Source organism: Mustela erminea, chromosome 6, assembly GCF_009829155.1.
Source record: "Mustela erminea isolate mMusErm1 chromosome 6, mMusErm1.Pri, whole genome shotgun sequence".
In the NCBI taxonomy this organism is placed as follows: Eukaryota; Metazoa; Chordata; class Mammalia; order Carnivora; family Mustelidae; genus Mustela; species Mustela erminea.
In genome coordinates this window covers 86,689,487-86,711,905 of record NC_045619.1, presented here as the reverse complement: position 1 = coordinate 86,711,905, position 22,419 = coordinate 86,689,487, and the positions used below count along the sequence as shown (strand labels likewise).

Below are 22,419 nucleotides of genomic sequence, written 5' to 3'. Positions count from 1 at the left end.
GGTAAATGAGGTTGCTACCCAAGCTTCCACCCTTTAAAGAAATTCCACAAATTTCTACTGAATACCCCACCTGGCATCGACCTAGGTGGAGGGGATACCATGACAAATGACAAATGGGACAGAGCTGCCCTGTAAAGGCCAACAATGTGCATAGGTCAGAGGGCCACTTACGACACCGAGGAACTCAAATCCTAGCCCTGACTCTTCCGAGCTCTGTGACCTTGGGCAAGATCCTTACCCTCTCTGAACCTCAGCTTCCTCTTCTGAAAATGAAGACAACTGACCCCCTCACATGATGGGCGAGGGCTCAGAGATGGGGATAAAGGGAATAATTCACACGCCACGGAGTACTTAGCATTGAGTAAGCGCTCCATTAGCATTTGTTCCAATTTATTCTTTGTATGGGAGCGATGCACCGGCAGGGTCCCTAGCCAGGTGTTATTTCTGCATGGTGTGCCCAGGGTGGCCCACGGTGGCGGCCGGATGGAAGCACGCTTGTCTGGGGGAGAGAAGAGGCTCACCAGGGCATTCCCAGAGGAGAGAATGGCACAAGCAGAGTTCTAGAGACATAGGTGTGTTTGTGAACTATTGAGAGGTTGGATTCGGCTGAAGCTGAGGTTTGTTGTAGGAAATGACACTAAAAAGATGTTGAATTGAAATTCACACCGTGCTCAGAGTATTTATTGAGGACAAAAGTGAGTCATTGAAAGTGTTTAAGCTGGAGAATGATCTTTTCTCAGAAGGGTGGCATCTCTGGGAGAGGGTGAATATCAGGAAGGGAGGCAGAGGACCCCAACTCTGGAGAGGAAGTTCTTAGAGTCACCCGAGAGTGGGACAGTGGGCCAGAACGGGGACAGGGGCCGTGAGACCAATGCGTTCCCCTTAGGCTTGGCACGGCCTTCTCCTTGTAGCACATGGCATCTGTGTCTCCCCTGGCATATCCTCCGGGGCCTGTGCTCCCTTCTCAAGGGCAGGACCTGACCCCACACTTCCCAGTGTATGCCCCGAGGCCCCTCCAGTGTCCTGCTACCTTCTGACCTTCCCTAGTCTCCCTCCTGCCCTAGAGTAAGGCTGATGCCAAAACAATAGATTGGGACGAGGCAAGGGGTGGAAGGAGGAGCTGAGTGTGAGAACCGTGTCTTCAGGGTGGTCACATTTCCCCCTGCAGAACAGACACCCAGCAGGGCCACTTACAGAGCAAGGGCAAATCAGCATCAGGGATGCAATCATAGGGTCTGTGGATAAGAAGCTAGAGATTGGTCTTCTGGAAGGGAGGAACAGAGAGTTTGCCAGACATGGGAGGGGCGTGGGAGGGCCTGCAGGGAATCTCGGTAGCAATGGGATGTTTGGAATGAGAGCAAGGGTATCAGCTGTCCTTCCTCTCAAACTGGGTTCTCTGGAGACCCTTCTCCCCGCAGATCTTGGCTGCCCACCTGGGCGATGGGAGTTCTAAACTGTTTCGGCTTGCCACCTGTCAGAATTTTGAGCATCCGAAAGGGAGAGGTCTTCTGACCAGGCAAGACAAGTGACATAAGGCGAGGCCGGCATGGGTGGCCTCTCAAGGGCACGGCAGCCTGTGCCTAGTGGGATGGACTTGGCAGTGGCCTCCACGGCTCCTCCAAAGGGCCTGCCCCTAGCCAGCCCCCAGACATGTGCTTCCATTCTCTCTGGCTCTCTGAGAGCCAGTTCTAGTTACCCTCAGTCACCTGCCTAAAAAACCTAAAGCAGTCCTTCCAATTCTCCTTCCTATTCTTCTGCAGCCTGGCCTCTTTGAGAATCTGTTACAACTCTGGTCCCTCCCTAGAAGAGTGTACACTTGTTACACCAAGGTGCACACACCTACGTTTTTTGCATGTAATTCCAGGGGATTTGTTGACCCTATGATAACCCCGCCTCGAGACCTTTCGGACCCTAGAGGTATTTCAGTAGTGGTCAGTTCCTCGGGGGAAAGGGGAAAAACTCAGATCCGTGGCCAGAAATTGCCGTGGTCCACAGCGGGATAAAATTGCCCGCATGTTTGACCGTTGGATCCAATTAACTGGCTCCCATTACGCACAAAACAGGGGCTGTGTCTCTGCGGAAACACAATGTCCACGCTCTTGTGCCCTCCTCCCCTGGTGCCCAGCAGTAGAGGTATGACCATGAGGACACAGACGTTTGATACTGGCCTGAGAGGCCTGATGCCAGGCTGGGGATCTTTCTCTTTCCCGCTTTGGAGTCCAAAGCCCAGGCACAGATTTCATTCCTGCATGGCCCATTCAGCAGCCTGGTACGCTTCTAGTCTGGCACACTCTTCGAACTTCTCGAAACTGACCCTTGAGGCCCACCGGTCCACCGTGCCCCCAACAGGGTGTCCCTGTGTTGAAAGCCCTTCCCAGCCCCTTGGGGAGTCTGAGGGGGAGGGAACCTAGACCTCCCTCCTGTGGGAGTTTGCTAGATGGATGGAAGGAAACCAGATACACCTGCGACCCAGAGAGTCAGGAAGTGAACAGGATCCTCAGTGAGCAAGTTCCTCAGGGAGAGAGGGGTGAGGAGGAGGTGGTGGCCACTGTGGGGGGGGGGGGGACGGTGCTGTAGGAAGGGAAGGAGGGAAGGGCAGCCCTAAGGACACACACTGTGAAACCCAGGGAGGAGACCTTTTGGGGAGCACTTGGGATTAGCTCAAGATTTCCATGCCCCCCCTTCCATCTCCCCATGCTGCTCAGAATTGGAGTGACAGGTCCTCTCGTGGCCTCCTAAACTCTTAGTAATACAGGTCGGGAACTGTTCAAAGCCTCTAATTTTAGCTGAATTACAACCTCCAGGGTGGATTTCAACAGGTAAAGTTGCTTTATCACTTCTCTCTCCTACCTCTGTACATGTTTTATAATATAAGAAGGCTTCTCGATTGTAACTCGGGGTCCCAGATTTTCCAGGAAAGCTTCCATTTTGCTGTTTCCTTCTGTTTCTGCCCATAGAGAAATTCCATTTCCACATGTTAATTGCATCTGCCTGTCTCCTCCTTACACCTGGAAGTGGAAAGTGGCCGACAAGGAATCTTGATTTAAGTTTGAAAATTCGGCCCCGTGTTCGTATGTTCTATCTGGACCAGTGAATCGTAGAACATTCCCAAAGGGTGTCATACTTGTTTATTTCTCCTTTTATCCTTCCAAATGGATTCATCAAGAAAAAATTTCCCAGTTGCAGTTAGATTCAAGACTGAAAAGAACACAGATGGGCATGAAAACAGAATAAACACAAACAAAACAAGAAAAATGAGTGAGGAAGTCCTGCCTACAAAAAAGGCTTTTCTGTTGTTCTTTTCTAGCTTTTTCGGAAGCCAAGGAAGAGAGGGGGGAGCCCGCAAGAGAAGAGTAAACAAAGGCAGTAGTTCACTGATTTGCTTAATAAGTATTCTTTTTTAGTTACCTAAAGGGCACCACACCCTGGGCCGGCCCCTGGGGCTACAGCAGTGAACCTGCTGGGCAAGGTCTCTGTCTTCATACAGTTTACTTTTTTAATGGAAAAGACAGAAAATATATAATTTCAGATAATAAGTGCTCTGAAGAAATTAGAGGAAAAAGAAAAAGAATGCAGGATGCAGGATGATGGGCTAGTGAGTAATCAGGGAGCTGCTGTAGTCATGGTAACCAGGAAAGGCTTCTCTAGCTGGTCGCTGCTAAGTGGAAAGCCCCTGAGGTTAGGTGTGTTAATGGGGCAGAAATAAGGCAGCGAGGCTGTAGCGAGCAAACAGACAAAAAGACCACTGGTACAAAGTGAGTTGAAGAGATGAGCAAAACTGAATCCAAGACCTTTGTAAGCAGTGGTCAGTTTTGGCTTTTCCCTGTGTGTGTATCTGTGTGTGGTAAAATAGGCATAACATAAAATTTACCATCTTAACCATTTTTAAGCGTGCCCTTCGGTGACATTTAATACCTTCAAATTGTTGTGAAACCATCCATCATCACCAGAACTCCCTCATCTTCCCAAACTGAAACTCTGTACCTTTTAAACAATGACTCCCTCTTCCCTCCTTTCCCCAGCCCCTGTCAACCCCCATTCTACTTTCCTGTCTGTATGAATTTGACTAAGTATCTCATATAAGTGGAATTATTCAGTGTTTGTCCTTTTGTTTCTGGTTTATTCTACTTTACATAATGTCTTCAGTGTCCTCCAACTTTGATTTCAGCTCAAGTCATGATCTCAGGGTTGTAGGATCAAGCCCCACATCAAGCTCTACGCTCAGGTGGGAGTCTGCTTGTCCCTCTTCCTCTGCTCCTCCCCCCACTCATGCTTGCTCTCTCTTGCTCTCTTTAAAATAAATAAATAAAATCTTTGGATTCCACATATGAGTGAAATCATACAGTATTTATCTTTCTCTGACTGACTTACCTCACTTGGCATTATACCTTCTAACTCCAGCTGTGTTGTCGTGAATGGCAAGATCTCATTATTTTTCGTGGCTGAGTAATATTCCATTGTATATATACACCACATCTTCTTTATGCATTCATCAATTGATGGACACTGAGGTTGCTTTCATATGTTGGATGTTATAAATAATGCTGCAATGGGGCGCCTGGGTGGCTCAGTGGGTTAAGCCGCTGCCTTCGGCTCAGGTCATGATCTCAGGGTCCTGGGATCGAGTACCGCTTCGGGCTCTCTGCTCAGCAGGGAGCCTGCTTCCTCATCTCTCTCTCTCTCTCTGCCTGCCTCTCTGCCTACTTGTGATCTCTCTCTGTCAAGTAAATAAATAAAATCTTTTAAAAAAAATAATAATGCTGCAATGTACATAGGGGTGCATATATCTTTTCAAATAAGATTTTTTGTTTTCTTCAGGTAGGTATTCAGAAATGGAATTGATGGATTGTTTGGTATTTCTATTTTTAGTTTTTTGAGGAACCTCCATACTGTTTTCCACAGTGGCAACCTCAATGTACATTCCCACCAACAGTGCACAGGTTTCCCTTTTCTCCACATCCTCTACCAGCACTTATTTCTTGTCTTTTTGATACTAGCCATTATGACAGGTGTGAGGTAATATCTCATTGTGGTTTTGATTGGCATTTTCCTGATGATGAGTGATGTTGAGCATCTTTTATTCATGGGTCTGTTGGCCATCTGGATGTCTTTTTTTTTTTTTTTTAAGATTTTATTTATTTATTTGACAAAGACAGTGAGAGAGGGAACACAAGCAGGGGGAGTGGTAGAGAGAGAGGGAAAAGCAGGCCTCCTGCCAAGCAGGGAGCCTGATATGGGGCTCCATCTCAGAACCCTGGGATCATGACCTGAGCCAAATACAGACACTTAATGACTGAGCCACCCAGGCACCCCCATCTGTATGTCTTCTTTAGAAAATTGTCTATTCAGGTCGTTGGCCCATTTTTTAATCAGATTATTTGATTTTTGGTGTTGAGTTGTATGAGTTCTTTACATATTTTGGATATTAGCCCTTTATTGGATATATGATTTGCAAATATCGTCTCCTTTCCAGTGGGTTGCCTTTTCATTTTGTTGATCGTTTCCTTCTCTGTGTAAAAGCCTTGTGGTTTGTTGTAGTCCCAATTATTTATTTTTGCTTTTGTTTCCCTTGCTGGGGGAGACATATCCAGAAAAAGTATATTGCTGAAGTTGATGTCCAAGAGATTACTGCTTACTTTTTTTTCTTTTAAGGAATTTTATGGTTTCAGGTCTTATATTTGGGCCTTTAACAAACCATTTTGAGTTTATTTTTGTGTACAGTGTAAGAAAGGGGTCCAGCTTTACCCTTTTGCATGTTGCTGTCCAGTTTTCCCTACACCGTTTATTGAAGAGACCATTTTTTTTCCTGCATTGTATATTTTTGCCTCCTTTGTCATAGATTGGCCCTACAGGTATGGGTTTATTTCTGGGCTCTGTATTCTGTTCCGTTGATCTATGTGTCTGTTTTGGGGCTTTGAACACTATGACTTGCAGTTTGAAATCTGGAATTTTGATACCTCTCTCTTTGTTTTTCTTTCTCAAGATTGGTTTGGCTATTTGGGATCTTTTGTGGTTCCACGTGAATTTTGGAACTATTTGTTCTAGTTCTGTGACAAATGCTATTGATATTTGCACTGAATCTGTAGATTGCTTTGGGTAGTAAGGACATTTTAGCAATATTAGCTCTTCCCCTCCAAAGCATGGTATATCTTTCAATTTATTTGTGATTTGCTTATTTATTTATTTGTGATTTATTATTGTGATTTCCATTTATCTGTGATTTATTTCGACAATGTCTTATAGTTTTCAGGTCTTTCACCTCTTTGGTTACATTTATTCCTAAGTATTTTATTCTTTTTTTTTTTTCTAAGTATTTTATTCTTTAAAAAAAAGAGAGAGAGATTTTGTTTATTATTTATTTATTTATTTATTTATTTGAGAGCACATAAGTACTGGCTGATGGACTGATTGTGGTAGGATCCAGCATGACTCCTGGGTTAAAGCCACTGGAGGGATGCTGGTAACACATCCTGACACTGGGAGACTAGAAGCAGGCAGGTTGGGAGGCAATCTGGATCCATTTTGAGCATGTTAGGTTTGTGGTGCTGTTAGACTCCCAAGTGGAGATGGCAAGGCCAGGAGAAAAGACTTAGGAGCCACCTGCATATCGATGCTAGTTCAGACTGTGGGACTGAGTAGTGCGTGTGTGTTCAAGGTCACAGGAGTCTCACAGACGCCAGTCATGAGGAATGGAGCTGGGCTGGGGTTGTTGAACCTGAATTAGGAGGCAAGCGTCTGGGGAACCTAAGAGAGTATAGATGGGCTCACCTGTGTCTCCACAGTCAGCTCCACTCATATCTTGGACAGATGTCCGGTGGGTCCAAGGGTGTGACAGGAAGGAGAGGCGTTCCTTAGGGGAGTTGTCTCACTCCCCTAGAAGGGTGGAGGGCTCATGCTCCGAAGCCCCGGGTCCAGCCTAACCATCTGAGACTGGAAGGAAGGCGTGGGAGAAGGGCTTTGTAGAGCTTAGCACCCCCTGGGGTTCACAGCTCAGTGCTTCTCAGTCTCTCACCACAAAACCCACTTCCTATGATGCTTTGTCCTTGGGTTATCTCCACCACCATGAACTTCCTCTGCGCACAGTTAGGTAAGTTCTCAGGGGAAACATCAGCCATGCTGAGAAGGTGAGGCTCCCGGTTGACGTTCCCCCCTCCTCCTTCCTGTTAGAGCCAGCACATGGGGCGCTAGTTGGATTATGAGCCCCGGAGCTTCCTGAGGGCAAGACCCAGACCAGGCCCGTCCCTGCCCTGGATAACGTCTGGCACCTGGGCAGTGTGTGAGCACATGTTTGGAGAGCACTGGACTGCTGAAGCCAAATGAGTCCTAAATATCAGGGAATATACCCAGATTTCAGAGCATTTTAATCTCCATAGAAAAGATTAAGTAAGAAAGTCGACATGTAAGCACCCAGTTCAATGGTGGACACTTGGTAGGTGCTCAAGTATTTGGGCATTGTGTGTGGGCAGGAGGAGAAATCAATCATACTCCCCCAAAATTAATTGAGTTCAGGCCCCACAATTTGTATAACACTGCATTTGAAGCAAGATCTAAGCACTGGGCTGATCCCACAGCCCCACACAGAAAGGTCACACTTCTTTTTTTTTTTTTTTTAAATTATTATTATTATTTTTTTAAGTTTTTTTGTTTATTATTTATTTGACAGACAGAGATCACAAGTAGGCAGAGAGGCAGGCAGGGAGAGAGGGGGAAGCAGGCTCCCCGCCTAGCAGAGAGCCCGATGCGGGGCTCGATCCCAGGACCCTGGGATCATGACCCGAGCCGAAAGCAGAGGCTTTAACCCACTGAGCCACCCAGGTGCCCCTAATTTTTTTTTTTTAAGATTTTATTTATTTACCCGACAGACAGAGATTACAAGTAGGCAGAGAGGCAGGCAGAGAGAGAGGAGGAAGCAGGCTCCCTGCTGAGCAGAGAGCCCAATGTGGGGCTCGATCCCAGGACTCTGAGATCATGACCTGAACCAAAGGCAGAGGCTTTAACCCACTGAGCCACCCAGGCGCCCCAGAAAGGTCACACTTCTGTCATGCCTGCCCTCTGCCTCTTCTGAAACACTAGGCCACTCCATTCTGCACAGTCGGGAGCAGAACCGTGGCACAGATGAACCGTAGAGCGGTGAATAAACCATAAATAAGATTCAGAGTGGGTTTCAACATGGATTGTTTCAGAAGAGAGCTATTTTGAAAGCCTTGAGGATTTCAGAATGAATAGCAGTGTTATGAAGTAAACCCTCGTCGCAGAAGGAGCTGGAGATCTCAGCAGAGCTATCCTCCCCCCCACACACCCCCAAATTCAGGATGGTTGTACCCATTACAGGCTCCCCAACCCTGCACAACCCCGGCGGGGTGGGGGTGGTCACTGATCTCCCTGCAGTCGCCACTTCTCTGAGCGGCAGACTCACCCTGCGACCGCCACAGGGCCAACACTTGGTACCTGGGTTTTTAAAATTTAATTAAAAAGCTGCTCAGTATCTTTTCATCTTCTTAAAGATTTCTCCATGCAGAGGGGTTAATAAAGAGGATTAGAGCACGACTGCTTATGGCTGACCCAGCAAGCCAGAAATCAGTCTTTGTGTGCTCTACCTGTGCACTCACTTGGGAGGGCCCCGGAGACAGGGAGTCGGGGTCCTGAGAAAGGACTGCCGCAGCCCCCCAGATGTGGGGAAGAGAGGAGACTGGAATCCCGATTAGGAAAGATGGTGGCTGAGAAGATGCAGAGACCCAGGGGCAGCTGAGTGCCTTTGGCAGAAGTTTATCCTTGACTAGAGACCAAAGAACCACGACTCCGAGGTCCTGACTTGGAGACATGGCGGCGGGGGGGGGGGGGTTGGGGGGCAGTTCCTAGGTAAACTGGCGCAGGATCGGCCCAGTGGGCTTGGTGGACACAGGCGCTGGCCACACCCAGGGAATTGCCTCCTTCAGTAGGTGTCCGGGCCGGTGGGAGCCCCAGCGCACCCAGCTTGGTTGCTCACCGTGGGGGAGGGGGGCGCGGGGTTCACCACCCAGCGGTGAGCCAGCACCAAGGAGGCTGTCCCTTCCAGACTACTTAAAGGAGCAACTGGAGCAGTACGTGAAGAAGATGCAGGTCGTGAGGGTCGTGCGGCAGGAGGAGCGGAAGGGCTTGATCACTGCCCGGCTGCTGGGGGCCAGCGTGGCCCAGGCGGAGGTGCTCACCTTCCTGGACGCCCACTGTGAGTACAAGGGGACCAGCCTCGAACCCGGGAGGCCTGAGGGTGCGCCCGTCCCGCCCCCCTCCCGCACCCAGGGGGAGCGAAGAGCAGGAGGGGCCAGGGCATCACCAAGGTCCCTGCTATTTCTGGGAGTAAAGGTGGCTTGGGACTCACTTTTGCTAGCTTCACATGCCCTCTGCTCATCCCAGCCCAAGGATGTGCTCTGGAGCCCCCAGACTCCCCTCTCTCTTCCTTGCTTGCTGGGTACCTCATTCTGAGCACAGCCCGCAGAGAGGCCTCCTGTCACCCATGGGAACTAGTTTGTATGGAGCTCTCGCATAGGGCCACACAGAGTGCAAAAGGCCTCCTCTTTGCCCCAAACCCAGACACCTCCCCGCCGTTGTCCGGAAAGAAATTGTTCCCTGAAAGTGGTGATACGTATTAGGGAAAACTCTAGACTCGGAGTCAGGAGACCTGGGTTGGCCTTCTGGCTCTGCCAGTAACTGAACCTCAGTTCCCATTTGTAAAGTGGGAATGAAGATACCAACCTTACTGACCAACGGCCAGATAAAGTAATCTCTACCATTAACTGAAAATCTCAAAGGGCTAGATGAGCGAAGTGGATTATTATTCCAGAACCAGAGCTGAAGCTTGAGGTGCGGTCCCTCTGGAAGAGGGAACACCCCCTTCCGAATCCACACTTGGAGGGCTGATTCAGCCGAGAGGCTGGAAACTCTGAAAGGTCACCCATCCGGGTCCTTCCCTGTGCTTTGGATCCTTTGAGTTGACCATGTTACTCCCCTCAGACCTCCATTCTTCCCTTCAAAGTTACCTCCACCTTTTGGTTGGGTGAGGGGGTTAGGTAGGAGGGCTTCGGGAGATCTTTCTATGCTTTCTACAATTGTGGCACTTGCCTCCATTTCTCTAACACTAGGGAGTATCGGGAAGGTTCTCTTGCCCCCCTGAGTCTCCCTATGGGTGTGGGGCCTAGGCTCTCCTGGGGCACAACCCTGACTGCTGTCTTCTGGTCCCGACCTGCAGGTGAGTGCTTCCATGGCTGGCTGGAGCCCCTCCTGGCTCGCATTGCTGAGGAGGAGACAGCGGTGGTAAGCCCAGACATCGTCACCATCGACCTGAACACTTTCGAGTTCTCCAAGCCCGTCCCGAGGGGCAGAGTCCACAGCCGTGGCAACTTTGACTGGAGTCTGACCTTTGGCTGGGAGGCTCTCCCTGCCCATGAGAAGCAGAGGCGCAAAGATGAGACCTACCCCATCAAGTAAGGACCGTAGCCTACTGAGCCCTCAGCTGGCTTCCAGGGACCCGGGCCATCTTAGGTCCACGTGTATTAGGCACGCCACGAAATATGTGGTAGAGCTTCCTTACTCCTCATCCCCTCTGAGGCGGGTACTAGGATTAGCCTGCTTTACAAGGGAGAACCCAGCCTCCTAGGGAGAAGCAGTCAGCCTCAGACAATGCACCTGGTGGAATGAAGATCCAAAGCCCAAGCCCCTAACTGGGGCCCTGCGCTGCCTCCCACTATGACCCTCCGCTCTTCGTCACCACTTACTTTGTGCCAGGCAGTGACTGAGGGCTTTACATAGCTTGTCTCCTTATTGCTACCCACATGTAGAAGTTCATGACAGATACATACAGAGGTGCAGAGAGATGGGGGGTAGAGGCCACTGTCAAATTGCCCTTGTAATAGCGGGCCTTATACTCCCAGGTCACTGTCTTTGAAAGGCCTGGAAACATATTGAAGGAAACTAGATCTGTGTTTAGTTGTTTGCAGTGTGTTACCAAAGCCGTGAACTTTTCCTGTAGAGGGGTAGACAGCAAGTCATTGGGGTCCTCCAGCCACGTACAGTCTGTTGCACGTTCTTCCTTGTTGGTTTGTTTTCATTTAACCACCATTGAAAAGTGTAAAACTCATTCTTTGCCCAGCACCTTATGAGGTCAGGCCCGCTCTGACCTGTAGGCTGTACTAGTGTGCCCGTCCCTGAGCTATGGCGTGGATACTTGAAAGTTTACCCACTGTTTTGTTTTGGTTTTTAAATATTTTATTTATTTATTTGACAGAGACACAGTGAGAGAAGGAACACAAGAAGGGGGAGTGGGAGAGGGAGAAGCAGGCTTTCCTGCTTCGTGCAGGTCGTGCAGGGGGCCTGATTCGGGGCTCGATCCCGGGACTCTGGGATCATGACCTGAGCTGAAGTCAGATGTTTAATGACTGAGCCACCCTAGTGCCCCAGTTGACCCACTGTTTCATGCCCAGCTGGGTCTGCCCCGCATTCACCCACCTTGTCCTTCCCTCTCCAGATTGCCCTCTGGCATTGTTAGGGACCACAAGTTTATTTTATTTAATGTATTTATTAAGTAGGCTCCACACCCAACACGGGGCTTGAATTCATGACCCTGAGACCGAGAGTCATGAGCTCTGCTGACTGAGCCAGCCAGGCGCCCCCACAAGTTTATTTTACCAGATGCCTCAACCAAACGGAGCTGGGGAGTGACTTATAGAGAGTGCTCTGGTTTGGGATTGTCTGTGCCATTTTTTCCCATACTGACCAGGAAACCTAACTGAATATATATCAGGGATGGAGGGAGCAAAGGTTTGGGATCGGTAAGCAGAGAGGTTAAGAGGGAAGGATTGAAAGGAGGAGAGGGTTGCAGTTCCTTCCCCTCCACAGGCCCAGATCCTAAGAAATGCCACCCAGAGCTTCAGTAGACCCCGTGGGTGCACAGGGAGGCATCCCATGGTCCCGACCAGCCAACTTGCTCTGTCTCCATTAGAAGGAGGAAAAGAAGCAACCGAAGAGGGAAAGAAGAAAAGAGAGGGCAGGAGAGAGGAAAGGAATTAGAAGTCCCTCCCGACCCAGCACTTCTTTCATGGATGTCTTTTGTTTGGTGTGCACGGCAACAAAGCCCCCCTCCCCCAAACTGGGGGCCAGGCACACAGTGGCAGAGTCAGGGACAGGGCACCTGGCCCTCGCCCATCACTGCTGTCCCCTGCTCCAGTGTCTGAGGACCATGCCACTAGAAGACAAAGCTCCAGTGTTTGAGGAATGGATTTGTTTCCTGGTGTAGGCGCCCTGGCCGTGTGCATGGCTTACCCCAGGCGTTTTGCGTGGTAGCCCACCAGGAGGCCTGTGGGCAGTAGCCTCCCATCCTCCACTCTCAAAGCTGGCAGGTGCCTAAGAGGAGAGGAAAAGGGCCCAGGAAGTACAGGGAGTTGTCAGAGGGTATTGGGTGTGGGTCTACATTGAAGTCCGCAGGTAAGGTCTATCCTCAGAGGTAATTTGTCAGCGCCTTCTAGCTCAGAGAGACCTCTCAGGGCCAAGAGACAGCCCAGGTCAGGGAGACCCTCAAGAAGAAGCAGATTAGCTCCAAAGTAATCATCTGGAGTCCCAGGGCTCTCTGAGCCTTGCCAGGACTTATGGTGGAGGAGGGCTTAGAATGCCTGGGAGAGGCCAGAACCAGGGACGGAAAGCCTGCCTGAGCATGAGAGTCTCCTGAGTGAAATTCCTTCCAGAAAGTGGCTCTGGGAGCTAGCTCCTACTTCGGGAACCACAGGGGGACGCCAAGGTCAGGCTCCTGGACCCATCAGTCCAGTCTGGTGAGCACTGATGGAGCGCCTGCTGTGTGTAAAGCACTTTGTTAGGTTCTAGAATTACCCAGAAGGTTTCAGTCTCTTTCTGCTTGAGTGTAGCACCTGGAGCCACCCACTGAGGGCAGCAAAACCCCATCCAAGCCAGGCTGGCCAGGGCGCAGCCGCCAACAGCTAATGGTTCTATAGAGACTCCTTGCCCCAGTCTTCCTCAGTCTCTGACCCTGCACTCAACTCTTAGCCCAGCCTCTATTATGAGCAACATGGTATGTGAGGTCTAGGAATGAGACTTTTTTTTTTGCCCATTTCACTTACAGTATATCTACACCTCCCTGCCTTCGTCGGAAAGCCAGAAGCTCCTTGGAACCTCCAGATTTACCCATTAGTCCAAATTGAGCTGAATTTCCCCTCACTTCCTCCTCTGTTTCCAGGAGCATCTCTTATCAGTTTTCTTGGCTCAGAGCAGCTGGCAGCTTTCCCCCAAAGCTAAAATTTCTAGTGCAGCAAGACTTTGCCCTTCTAACACCATGGCTTTCTAGTCCCTAGAAAAGGACCAGGGGTTTCAAAACAGAATGGGGTCCATCCGGGTCATACCATTCATTTGTTCATGGTTTGCACCCTCTTTTGAAGACCGCTTCACACAGCTTCTGATAACTGAGTATCGCCAGTGCTCTAGGAACTTTGCTGCCAAAAATAAGAGGATGGTGTGCCTCTCCCATCGGCTGCTAGACTGAGCTCTCAGCCAACGAGAATTTTCTCGGCTGCCTGCCTCACGTGCAGCATGGGTCCCGGCGGGCCGTGTTTGACGTAACATGCCAGGAACAAATGAATGAGTGGCTTTTCAAGAGGGATGATAATACCTCTTTTCTTGGCCTGGTCCCAGAAGGTGGGAAGAACACAATAAGGCCCCGCGCACGTTTGCTGAATGAATAAGTTAACAGAAGTGGGGCTGCACCTCCCAGGAAAGAAGAAAGGAGGTGGGGGGAGGGGGATGGACAGGGAGGAGGAGGTAATCGAGGTGGTGGGTGGTAGGCTAGCACCAAGGCCACAGCTTTCCACACCAGGCTTCTGCTTGTTTTCCCCCACAAAGATGCACGTGCTTCTCCCTCTGTCTCCACAGATCCCCGACGTTTGCCGGCGGCCTCTTCTCCATTTCCAAGTCCTACTTTGAGCACATCGGTACCTATGATAATCAGATGGAGATCTGGGGAGGGGAGAACGTGGAAATGTCCTTCCGGGTGAGAGTGAAGAGGGCTTCATGGGGGAGCCACCGTGGCCCAGGGGACAGCCTAAGCCCCTGTCTCTAAGGCTGTGGCAGCCTCAGGGTTATCACAGCTGGAAATGGACTTAAAAGGTTGTTTGTTTCCCGTCCTGGTGGCACCTTTCCTCTGCTGCTCCACCCCCCCCCCCCCCCGTCTGTGCAGGGAGGGCTTTGGGAATCAGATTGGACAACTCAGAACAAATTACTGAGCTCCTCAGAGGGAAGGGATGATAGTGGTAAAGCAACTGGACATGTGGGGCCTGGTGATGTCTTTCATGAGGTCTGTGGGAAAAGTGTTAGGGTGAAGGTGGAACAGGTCAGTCAGCAGTCGCTGTCCTTCCTCAGGAAAAGTCGGATTTCCCCCTTCCAGGTTAGAGGACACAGGCCCTGGTGGCCTTTGAAGTTTTCCTACTCTCTGCTCACCAAATTCAGCATCACTGAAGATGGCAGCCCAAACTCTGAGGGATTCCGGGAATAAGGCAAATCAGGATTAGGTTAGGAAGAAAGAATTTCCTCTTCACGAAGTCCGCACACATCCCCCACGCTAAGGGGAGAGGTAATTAGCAAGTAGATGAGTTCGTGTGTGAAGTCACTTCTCACAGTGCCTAGCACGTATCAAGCATGTCCACCAATGCCTGTGTTACTATGACTACGACCGTGTATTTCTGTTGCTGCCCTACTAAAATGAATAACAACATGCCTACTAAACATAAAACCTAAGAAAGAGAGAACCCAGGTGGGAGGGATGTCTTAAATCATCCCACTAGCCTAGAGAAGGGTCCCCAGGTCAGTTCCTGTAGCTCCCAGGGTTCTCATTCTAGGCTCGTTCATGGGCCTCTGCCCTCCATTCAGTGTCCTGGGAAGGTAGAGTGCTGAAGGTTCAGGTGACGGGGCCAGCCCACCTGGAAATGGACTAGCCTTACTACAAGTGATGCAGTAATGTTCTAATTGGATCACGAGTGTATCTTGATTCGAGGGAGCTTGAATTTCCCATAACACCTGGGTGAGCTGACAAAAATCCCAATTACACGTCAACAAACCAAGGGACCAAAGCTCTGAGTAGGTATACAGACACAAAGTTAGCGAACCGTCTTTTCTCTAAAATGGGCCCTGACAACCCTTAGGATCCTGCAAACCTCCATTTGTGTAAATCAGAGTTGAACTAACATCATAGAACATAGTCATGGCCTAGGAAGACTCCTGGTCCATGTCCTTTTTTCTAGGAGAGAGAGCAGCATTTCCCTGACCCTAGCACCTGGGATTAGAACAGCTGCTTGGGAGGGGTGGGCAGTGACCAGTGACCCACGACCCCCCTGAAAGCCCTATCTTGTGTCCTCTTGTGGCAGGTGTGGCAGTGCGGGGGCCAGCTGGAGATCATCCCTTGCTCTGTGGTAGGCCACGTGTTCCGTACCAAGAGCCCTCACACCTTCCCCAAGGGCATCAGCGTCATTGCTCGCAACCAGGTGCGCCTGGCTGAGGTCTGGATGGATAGCTACAAGGAGATTTTCTATCGGAGAAATATGCAGGCAGCGAAGATGGCCCAAGAGGTGAGAGGAAATGGTACTCGGGAGGGGTTTGGGTGAAGAAAAGTGCAGCAACCCAGACCCTAGTCAAGGGGTTCATGGTAGAGGCCCGCCCATCTCTACCCCCGCAACACCGGTGCCTCCCTTTACCCCTCAGACCCTGTGAGCTAGAGCCCAGGGAGGCTGGAGTTTGAAGACGGGCGATGAGGAGAGATTTGTCGTCCCCGCCTGGAGAGTCCTGGCATCTTTTAGGAGGGGAGGGAGAACTGATTTGAAGAACCTCTCACAGGAGGAAGGGGTCTGCCCTGAGAGGCTCAGAATTGAGGTCTGGGTGAAAACTGACAGGGGAGTCACAGGAGATGCCGGAGGGAGGAGGCTATGGGCTGGGGTCCTAAAGCCAAAGCGGGGGCGGCAGGGGCGCTTAGATGTGGGGCTAAGCCAGTAGCCCCAACAGGTCCCAAGCAGGAGACCCATTCTGGAAGAAGGGGACCCCAGAAACTGGGCTACTTCTGTACGAGCAGGTCAAGGCCGGGTGGGACTGACTCTTTGGGGGCTGGCTTGGTTGACAGAAATCCTTTGGGGACATTTCGGAACGACTGAAGCTGAGGGAACAACTACATTGTCACAACTTTTCCTGGTTCCTGAACAACATCTACCCAGAGATGTTTGTTCCCGACCTGAAGCCCACCTTCTACGGAGCTGTAAGTCTCCCAAGCCAACTTGCCCACCCATCATCGTAAGAAACCCCCACCCCCAAGAGCGGTTCAGGACCACTTACCCCACCCAGGGATGGCAAACAGGAATCAGTTTCTACTCCCTACACTCCTTTACCGGAAGGAAGACTGGCAGGCTCCTTTGGGGCTTCTAGAGATAACTAAAACCTGATAAGGGGGAAACAACCCCTAGGCAGTGGTTCTCATTCACCTGCATCAGAATCACCTGGAAGGCATGTTGAAACACGGGCTCCTGATTCAGTAGGACTGGAATGGGGCTGGAGAATTTGCGTTTCTAACAAGTCCTCAGGGGAGACTGACAGTCTGGGGATCACACTTGGAGAATCATTGCTCGGAAGGAAATTCCCGTGTGTCGAGGACTTCTCCCAGAGACCTGGCAGCCTGGGAGGTTCCCCATCCTGCCCATGCCCAGCCTCTGGGCTCAGCACCTCACTTTGCTGTTATCTCTAGGGGTGTGGGTTAAGGAGCAGAGGAGAATTCGAGCCACACAGATTTATTCTAGTTGAGCCCCACACGACAAACCACACCACTCCTAACGGTGCCATTCTGGTTCCCCTCTCTGCTCGCCGCTCTGCAGATCCGGAACCTCGGCACTAACCAGTGTCTGGATGTGGGTGAGAACAACCACGGGGGGAAGCCCCTCATCATGTACACCTGCCACGGCCTGGGTGGCAACCAGGTATGCGGCCCCCCCGGACCCCCACCGTACCGGGCAGGCCCCACTGAAGCCTGCTTCTGGAACAACTCCTTTCTCCACAGGCCTCTTTTATCCACTCAAGATAGTCCTTTCCTGGGGCGCCTGGGTGGCTCTATCGGTTAAGCATCTACCTTCGGCTCAGGTCATGATCCCGGGGTCCTGGGATTGAGCCCCATATGGTGGCAGGGGGGCGGGGGTCCCGGTTCAATGGGGAGTCTGCTTCTGCTGCTCCCCCTGCTTGTGCTTTCTCTCTCTCTCTGTCAAATAAGTAAAATCTTTATATATATATATATATATATATATATATATATATATATATATTAACATTATTCCAGAAAAACCTAGATCTGGTAAAAATTCTGAAGGCGGCGCATGAATTACTGAGGTGTGGCACCCCCTCACATGCTTCCCCCAGAAGCAAGATTCCTGGTTGGAATCTCAGGGCGCTTGGCTCTGGCAGGCAGCAGGCAAACTCTCCACCTCCTCTTGTCTTGACTTCTAGTACTTTGAGTACACAACCCAGAGGGACCTTCGCCACAACATTGCGAAGCAGCTGTGTCTACACGCCGGTGCCAGCACCCTGGGCCTGAGGAGCTGTCACTTCACTGGCAAAAACAGCCAAGTCCCCAAGGATGAGGAATGGGAACTGACCCAGGTGAGTCAGCTGCCCAGAAAGCTCAGAATCAAGAGCCTGCGACCACAGCTGCCCCCCACCCCTTCCTTCTTTTCTGCATCTTTAGCCAATCGAGAAGATCAAGACACTGTGGAGAGGATAGAGACAGTGGGCTTGGTCCCGGGCAGGGCTCTTGGGGCATAAGGAACGTCTAGTGAGGTCCGGCTCTGCTGATAGGAAGCTGAGGTTGGGAGTTAGGGTCCCCGGCCATCGCTGTCGTGGCTCACGGACTTTTAGGCTGAAGCCAAGGAGATGCAGGTGAAGATTCACGCACGGTTCCTGCTGGCATGTGTGCGCTGCGCACAAATCTCACACTCACCTACAACGGTTACTCTTCCAGAGGCTTTTCCCGTGGAGGGAGTGCCATCCCCGGTGGAGATGAGCCCGCTGAAGCTGGCAAGGCTGGTCGCTAGTAAATGGCAGGCCTGGGATTCAGACCTAAATCATTCTGACTTAAAAGCCTAGGGTCTTTCTAGTATACCATACTGCCTCAGGATACAGAATGTAACTTCTAGAATACTGGACCCAGACTAGCAGTACCCATGGGCCTCCACACCCCACCATACCCCAGTCTCCAAGGCAGATACGGGCCATAAGAAAGGCTGTAAATATGATCAAAGGCAGGAGGTGGGAGTAGGCGGCAGGGGCTCAGGCCTTTGAGCCTGGCCATTCAGAAGAGGGGTCCCTGAGAGCATTAGCCCCATGGTCCCGCCTTCCTCTATTCCAGCTGCTCGGGCTAAAGCCGGAAGTGGGAGATTGACTCTGGACCCAGGTGGAAGCTCAGGAATGTATCCTCTTAGGGGAGCTGGCATGCAAAGAAAGAAATTTAGAAATGTCCCCTTTGTGTCTTCTTGCATTTCCTTTGCTTTTTCCTTATTGTTCCCCATCTCACTGTCCCCTAGTAGCACTGTTAGAGATCTGAAGCCCAGGTTGATCTTTTACTGTATCCTCTTTTAGGACCGGCTAATCAGGAACTTGGGATCTGGTACCTGCCTGACATCTGAGGACAAAAAGCCAGCCATGGCCCCTTGCAACCCCAGTGACCGCCACCAGCACTGGCTCTTCAACTAAGTCCTCAATCACCCCCATGGAGGTTCCCATGGGGATCCAAGCCTCTCAGGAAATAGGATTTTGGGGAACCTGATATTTGAGAACCTGTTGATCAGCTTCTCTGTAGGCCTTAAAGATGGATTTCTAAACCCAATGGATATCAAGGCAGGATCTTTCTACTCCTTGCAACAACGCAGGGCCCGTTTTCCGTCCTTCACGTTGATGAAAGAAACCACTGGAACATATGATACTAGCTCTAGAGCTTACCTCCTGTTCTTGAAACAGAGTTCCAAGCACAAGGCAACTTGGGTAGAGCCCAAGGCAGCAATTCTGAATTCCAGAAAAATACCTCTGCAGTCACGTCCTGAGTCCCTGGTCATTTGGGCACCCACAGAACTAGTGAGGCAGTACCTTCGAACAGAGAGACTACAGGTCTACAGGAGTCTCCCTGCTGATATTGCCTGAAATTTCTAGAGCCAATTAGTTTATAGAAAGCACCCTGACGGAAATCCTTTATCTTCTTTCGTTTGCACAGTAACCCTGTGAGAAAGACAGGCCGGGAACAACCAGGCCCATTTTACAGATAAGAAAGCAGAGGCAGAGAAAGAATAAGGTGCTTGTCTGTAGTCCCACAGCTAGTGGATGGCGGGAGCCAAGACTGAGACTTGATTTCGAATGCTGAACCAGCGCTCCTGCCACCACACCATAAGAACACTAAACACCTAGCCATCAGCCTTCCCATTCTCTCCTCCCTCCGTGCTGATCACTACTGGCTGGCCGACCTCTGCAGAGCCTAGAACAGCGGCATCAGGTAGCCATGAGGGAGACCACAGTTGGGGACCCTGGGATGTTAGTCTGAAAGCAAGCTCATGCAGACCGTGAGTCTCAGGCCTCAGTCCCAGAAGCCTTTTTCCGATGCCCCGTATATAACGTAGGTGAAAAGCCAACTGGCAGTGGGCAAAGTTGAGGTCAAGTGAAGACAGAGCCCAACAGCCCCTGAACCCCTAAAGGTCGGTGAGCACCATTTGAAACTGTTGCTGTAGTCCAACCCTCTCGTTTTTGTATCGTAAACCCGAGGCCAGATGACTAATTTGTCCAACACCACACAGCAAGGTATTGGCAACCTGAGACCAGAACCCGGATGAAACTATCAAGAGCCCTGGGCTGTCTGAGGCAGCAGAGACCATGTAGAGAATCGAGCATGATCGTGGAAATGGCCTCATCTGCTGTGCCTACGTGGAGTCCCCACATGGCGCAGACCCGACATGCATATCAGCTCTTCTCCAAGCTAGATGGACCCCACTACGCCTGGCCGCTTTGCCTGAACTAGAGAGCCCAGCTGCCCAAAGGAGGTGTCCCATTCCTTCCAGAAGGGCTTCAGACTTTTGGCAGCAGGCTGTCATCTCGAACATCACCACATGATGGCGCCGTGGGACCATAGCCTCCTCTCCCCGCACAAGTGCGTAAATTCCTTCAGAGCCGTCAGGACCCTGTAGGGGAAACATTCTGGGGTAGCCCAGACAGGGAGAGGAGAGAGTGGCCAGGATATGGCCAGGGGTGGGGAAAGGAAAGGAGAAATTCTTTCCTGGAAAGAGAATTGGACCTGAGATCCCAGTGAAAATAAAGGTCTTATGGCATTGATAAAGGAGACTTGCCTTTTGTTCCTTCTCCCCCCACATTGTCTCTTAGCCAACCCATTGGCAAATCTGTTGATTCAGGCTGTGGAGAGCCAAACACGTCTAGAAAGTTCTGTCACATCACTATCTCTTGTCCCCTGACATCCTCTGGCCCCCGATCTAACCACCATACTGTGTGTCAAGCCCACATAGACATAAGGAGATGTAAGATGAGACTCTTGCCCCGTGGAACTCACTCTCGCTGGAGAAGCAGGTGGAAGCAAGTCAGGACAAGCCTGGAGATGTTCAGAGCCGTGCTAGGTGACATGGAAAGAACAATCCTTCCGTCTAGGGGACTGGGGGAAGGCCTCACAAAGATGGTGACATTTGACCTTCAGCCTCAGGGATGAGTCCTGAGGGGGCATCTCACACAAGCACCCATCTAGAGTGAGAAAAGTCATAGGGAGACAACGCTGCAAGTGGCTCTGAAAAACCAAGGGGACATGAGGGTGAAGGAGCAGTGGATACAGAAGCTGGAGGGTTGGGGCCACACCATGACTTTTATGGGACCTAGTTCTTTCTGTCTTCACGAAAAATTTCTTAAATTACATTTTACAACTGCATTGGTATAAAGATGAAAATAATCCAGGCTGATGGTATTCATTTGATTTCTTCTGGTTTTTAAAGAAACAAAAACTGTGGGCCCTTGGCTCTGTACCAGCTGTGTAAGTCGACCCTGTAGAACAGTGGGTCGGGGCCTAATTGAGAAGGCTTTGAAGGCCATCCCAATGTGGGTACACCACAGGGAGCCATAGTTCCTACCTCTGGTCCTAGCCCTACTCTTGGTTGCACTAAGTATCCAAACGTTTATCAGGTGTTGATAGTTTGCCATTTATCCCAATATCCCTCCTCCTCCCCATGGCATCACTCAACAGCTCTTCAACCCAATCTTAGCTTATACGCCCAAAGAAGGGGCACTGTTGCGGTGCCAAGATTCCTCACCCCTACACAAAAACAGCATAACATCTCCTGGGGGTAGTCAGCTAAGAGTGACTCACAGGGAGTGAGAGGGGCAGAAGAAGAGAGGAAAAAACCACACACCACACCTAGAGAGTAGGCCCAGATTTGGGGGTGAAGGGAAGCCTAGGGAAGGTAGGTGGTCAAGAAGAGGGAGAAGGCACTGATGGGGTGGTAGAAAGGTTCATGGCCTCCCCTTAGCTAAGGTTGGGCTCACCCCAACCTAGTATTTATACTATTGCTTAAAATTCACCCCTCTAACCATTCTTAGTGTTAACCTAAAACCTTACATCTTGCTTAAAACCTTGGTGCTGCCCCTGTGCCACTATCTCTAGAAGCCTTACCTTGGCATTGAATGGCTGTTCCCGCCTAGGGATCTGTTTCCCACCTGCAGAGTATTGGCACCATTGCCAAAAATAGCCAATATCCTAGAAGATATTCTTATTTTTAATTACAAAAGTAACACCGTAGAGAAGCCAAATAATACCGAACAATATGTATTTAAAAGTGAAATCGGTCCTCACAATGCCTCCACACCTATTGATTCATTCTCCAGAAGTAATAACTTCTGTGTAGAAACCCTGCCATCCCCTTCTTCTATGAATGTACAAATAGACACATACCCAGGACCATATCATCTGCAATTTGATGTCTTCATTTACTATCTCAAGGACATCTTTTCATGTCAGTTCCTTTAAGTCTAACTTGTTCTTTAAAAGCTAGAGAGTAGTCCATAATATGGTTAATCCCAAGTTCTTTAACCTTTCCCTGCTGATGAATACTTGGGTTTTTCCCCAATTTTGCAAAAACTTGGTGACAAAAAGGCATAACCCACATCCTCGTACATTTATTTTTGTGCTAGTGTTTATTTCAAAAGGATGCATTTCTAGAATTAGAATTGCAGAGTTAGAAGAAACGCAGTGCCTTGAAATGCAGATCAAAACCACTGTCTACATCTAACCCTGAGAGTGAGAACAGAAGAGTCAGACCAGGGGCCCCTGGGTGGCTCAGTGGGTTAAAGCCTCTGCCTTAGGCTCAGGTCATGATCTCCGGGTCCTGG

At 50.2% G+C, this 22,419-nt stretch overlaps 1 protein-coding gene across 12 annotated transcripts in view; it reads left to right on the top strand.

Moving 5' to 3' along the window:
* The window catches only part of GALNT6 (polypeptide N-acetylgalactosaminyltransferase 6), a 35,281-nt gene extending 14,910 nt beyond the window's left edge, over positions 1-20,371 (top strand). For 9 of the 12 annotated variants that reach the window (XM_032348248.1, XM_032348247.1, XM_032348243.1 and 6 more), the window contains 8 exons: positions 9,056-9,205; positions 10,226-10,460; positions 13,909-14,026; positions 15,396-15,596; positions 16,142-16,273; positions 16,884-16,985; positions 17,506-17,658; positions 18,634-18,747. In XM_032348248.1, the coding sequence (XP_032204139.1) occupies positions 9,056-9,205; positions 10,226-10,460; positions 13,909-14,026; positions 15,396-15,596; positions 16,142-16,273; positions 16,884-16,985; positions 17,506-17,658; positions 18,634-18,747 (1,205 nt within the window). The other 3 variants (XR_004286956.1, XM_032348239.1, XM_032348250.1) reach the window with 3 other exon arrangements.
* The last annotated feature ends 2,048 nt before the right edge of the window (positions 20,372-22,419 follow it).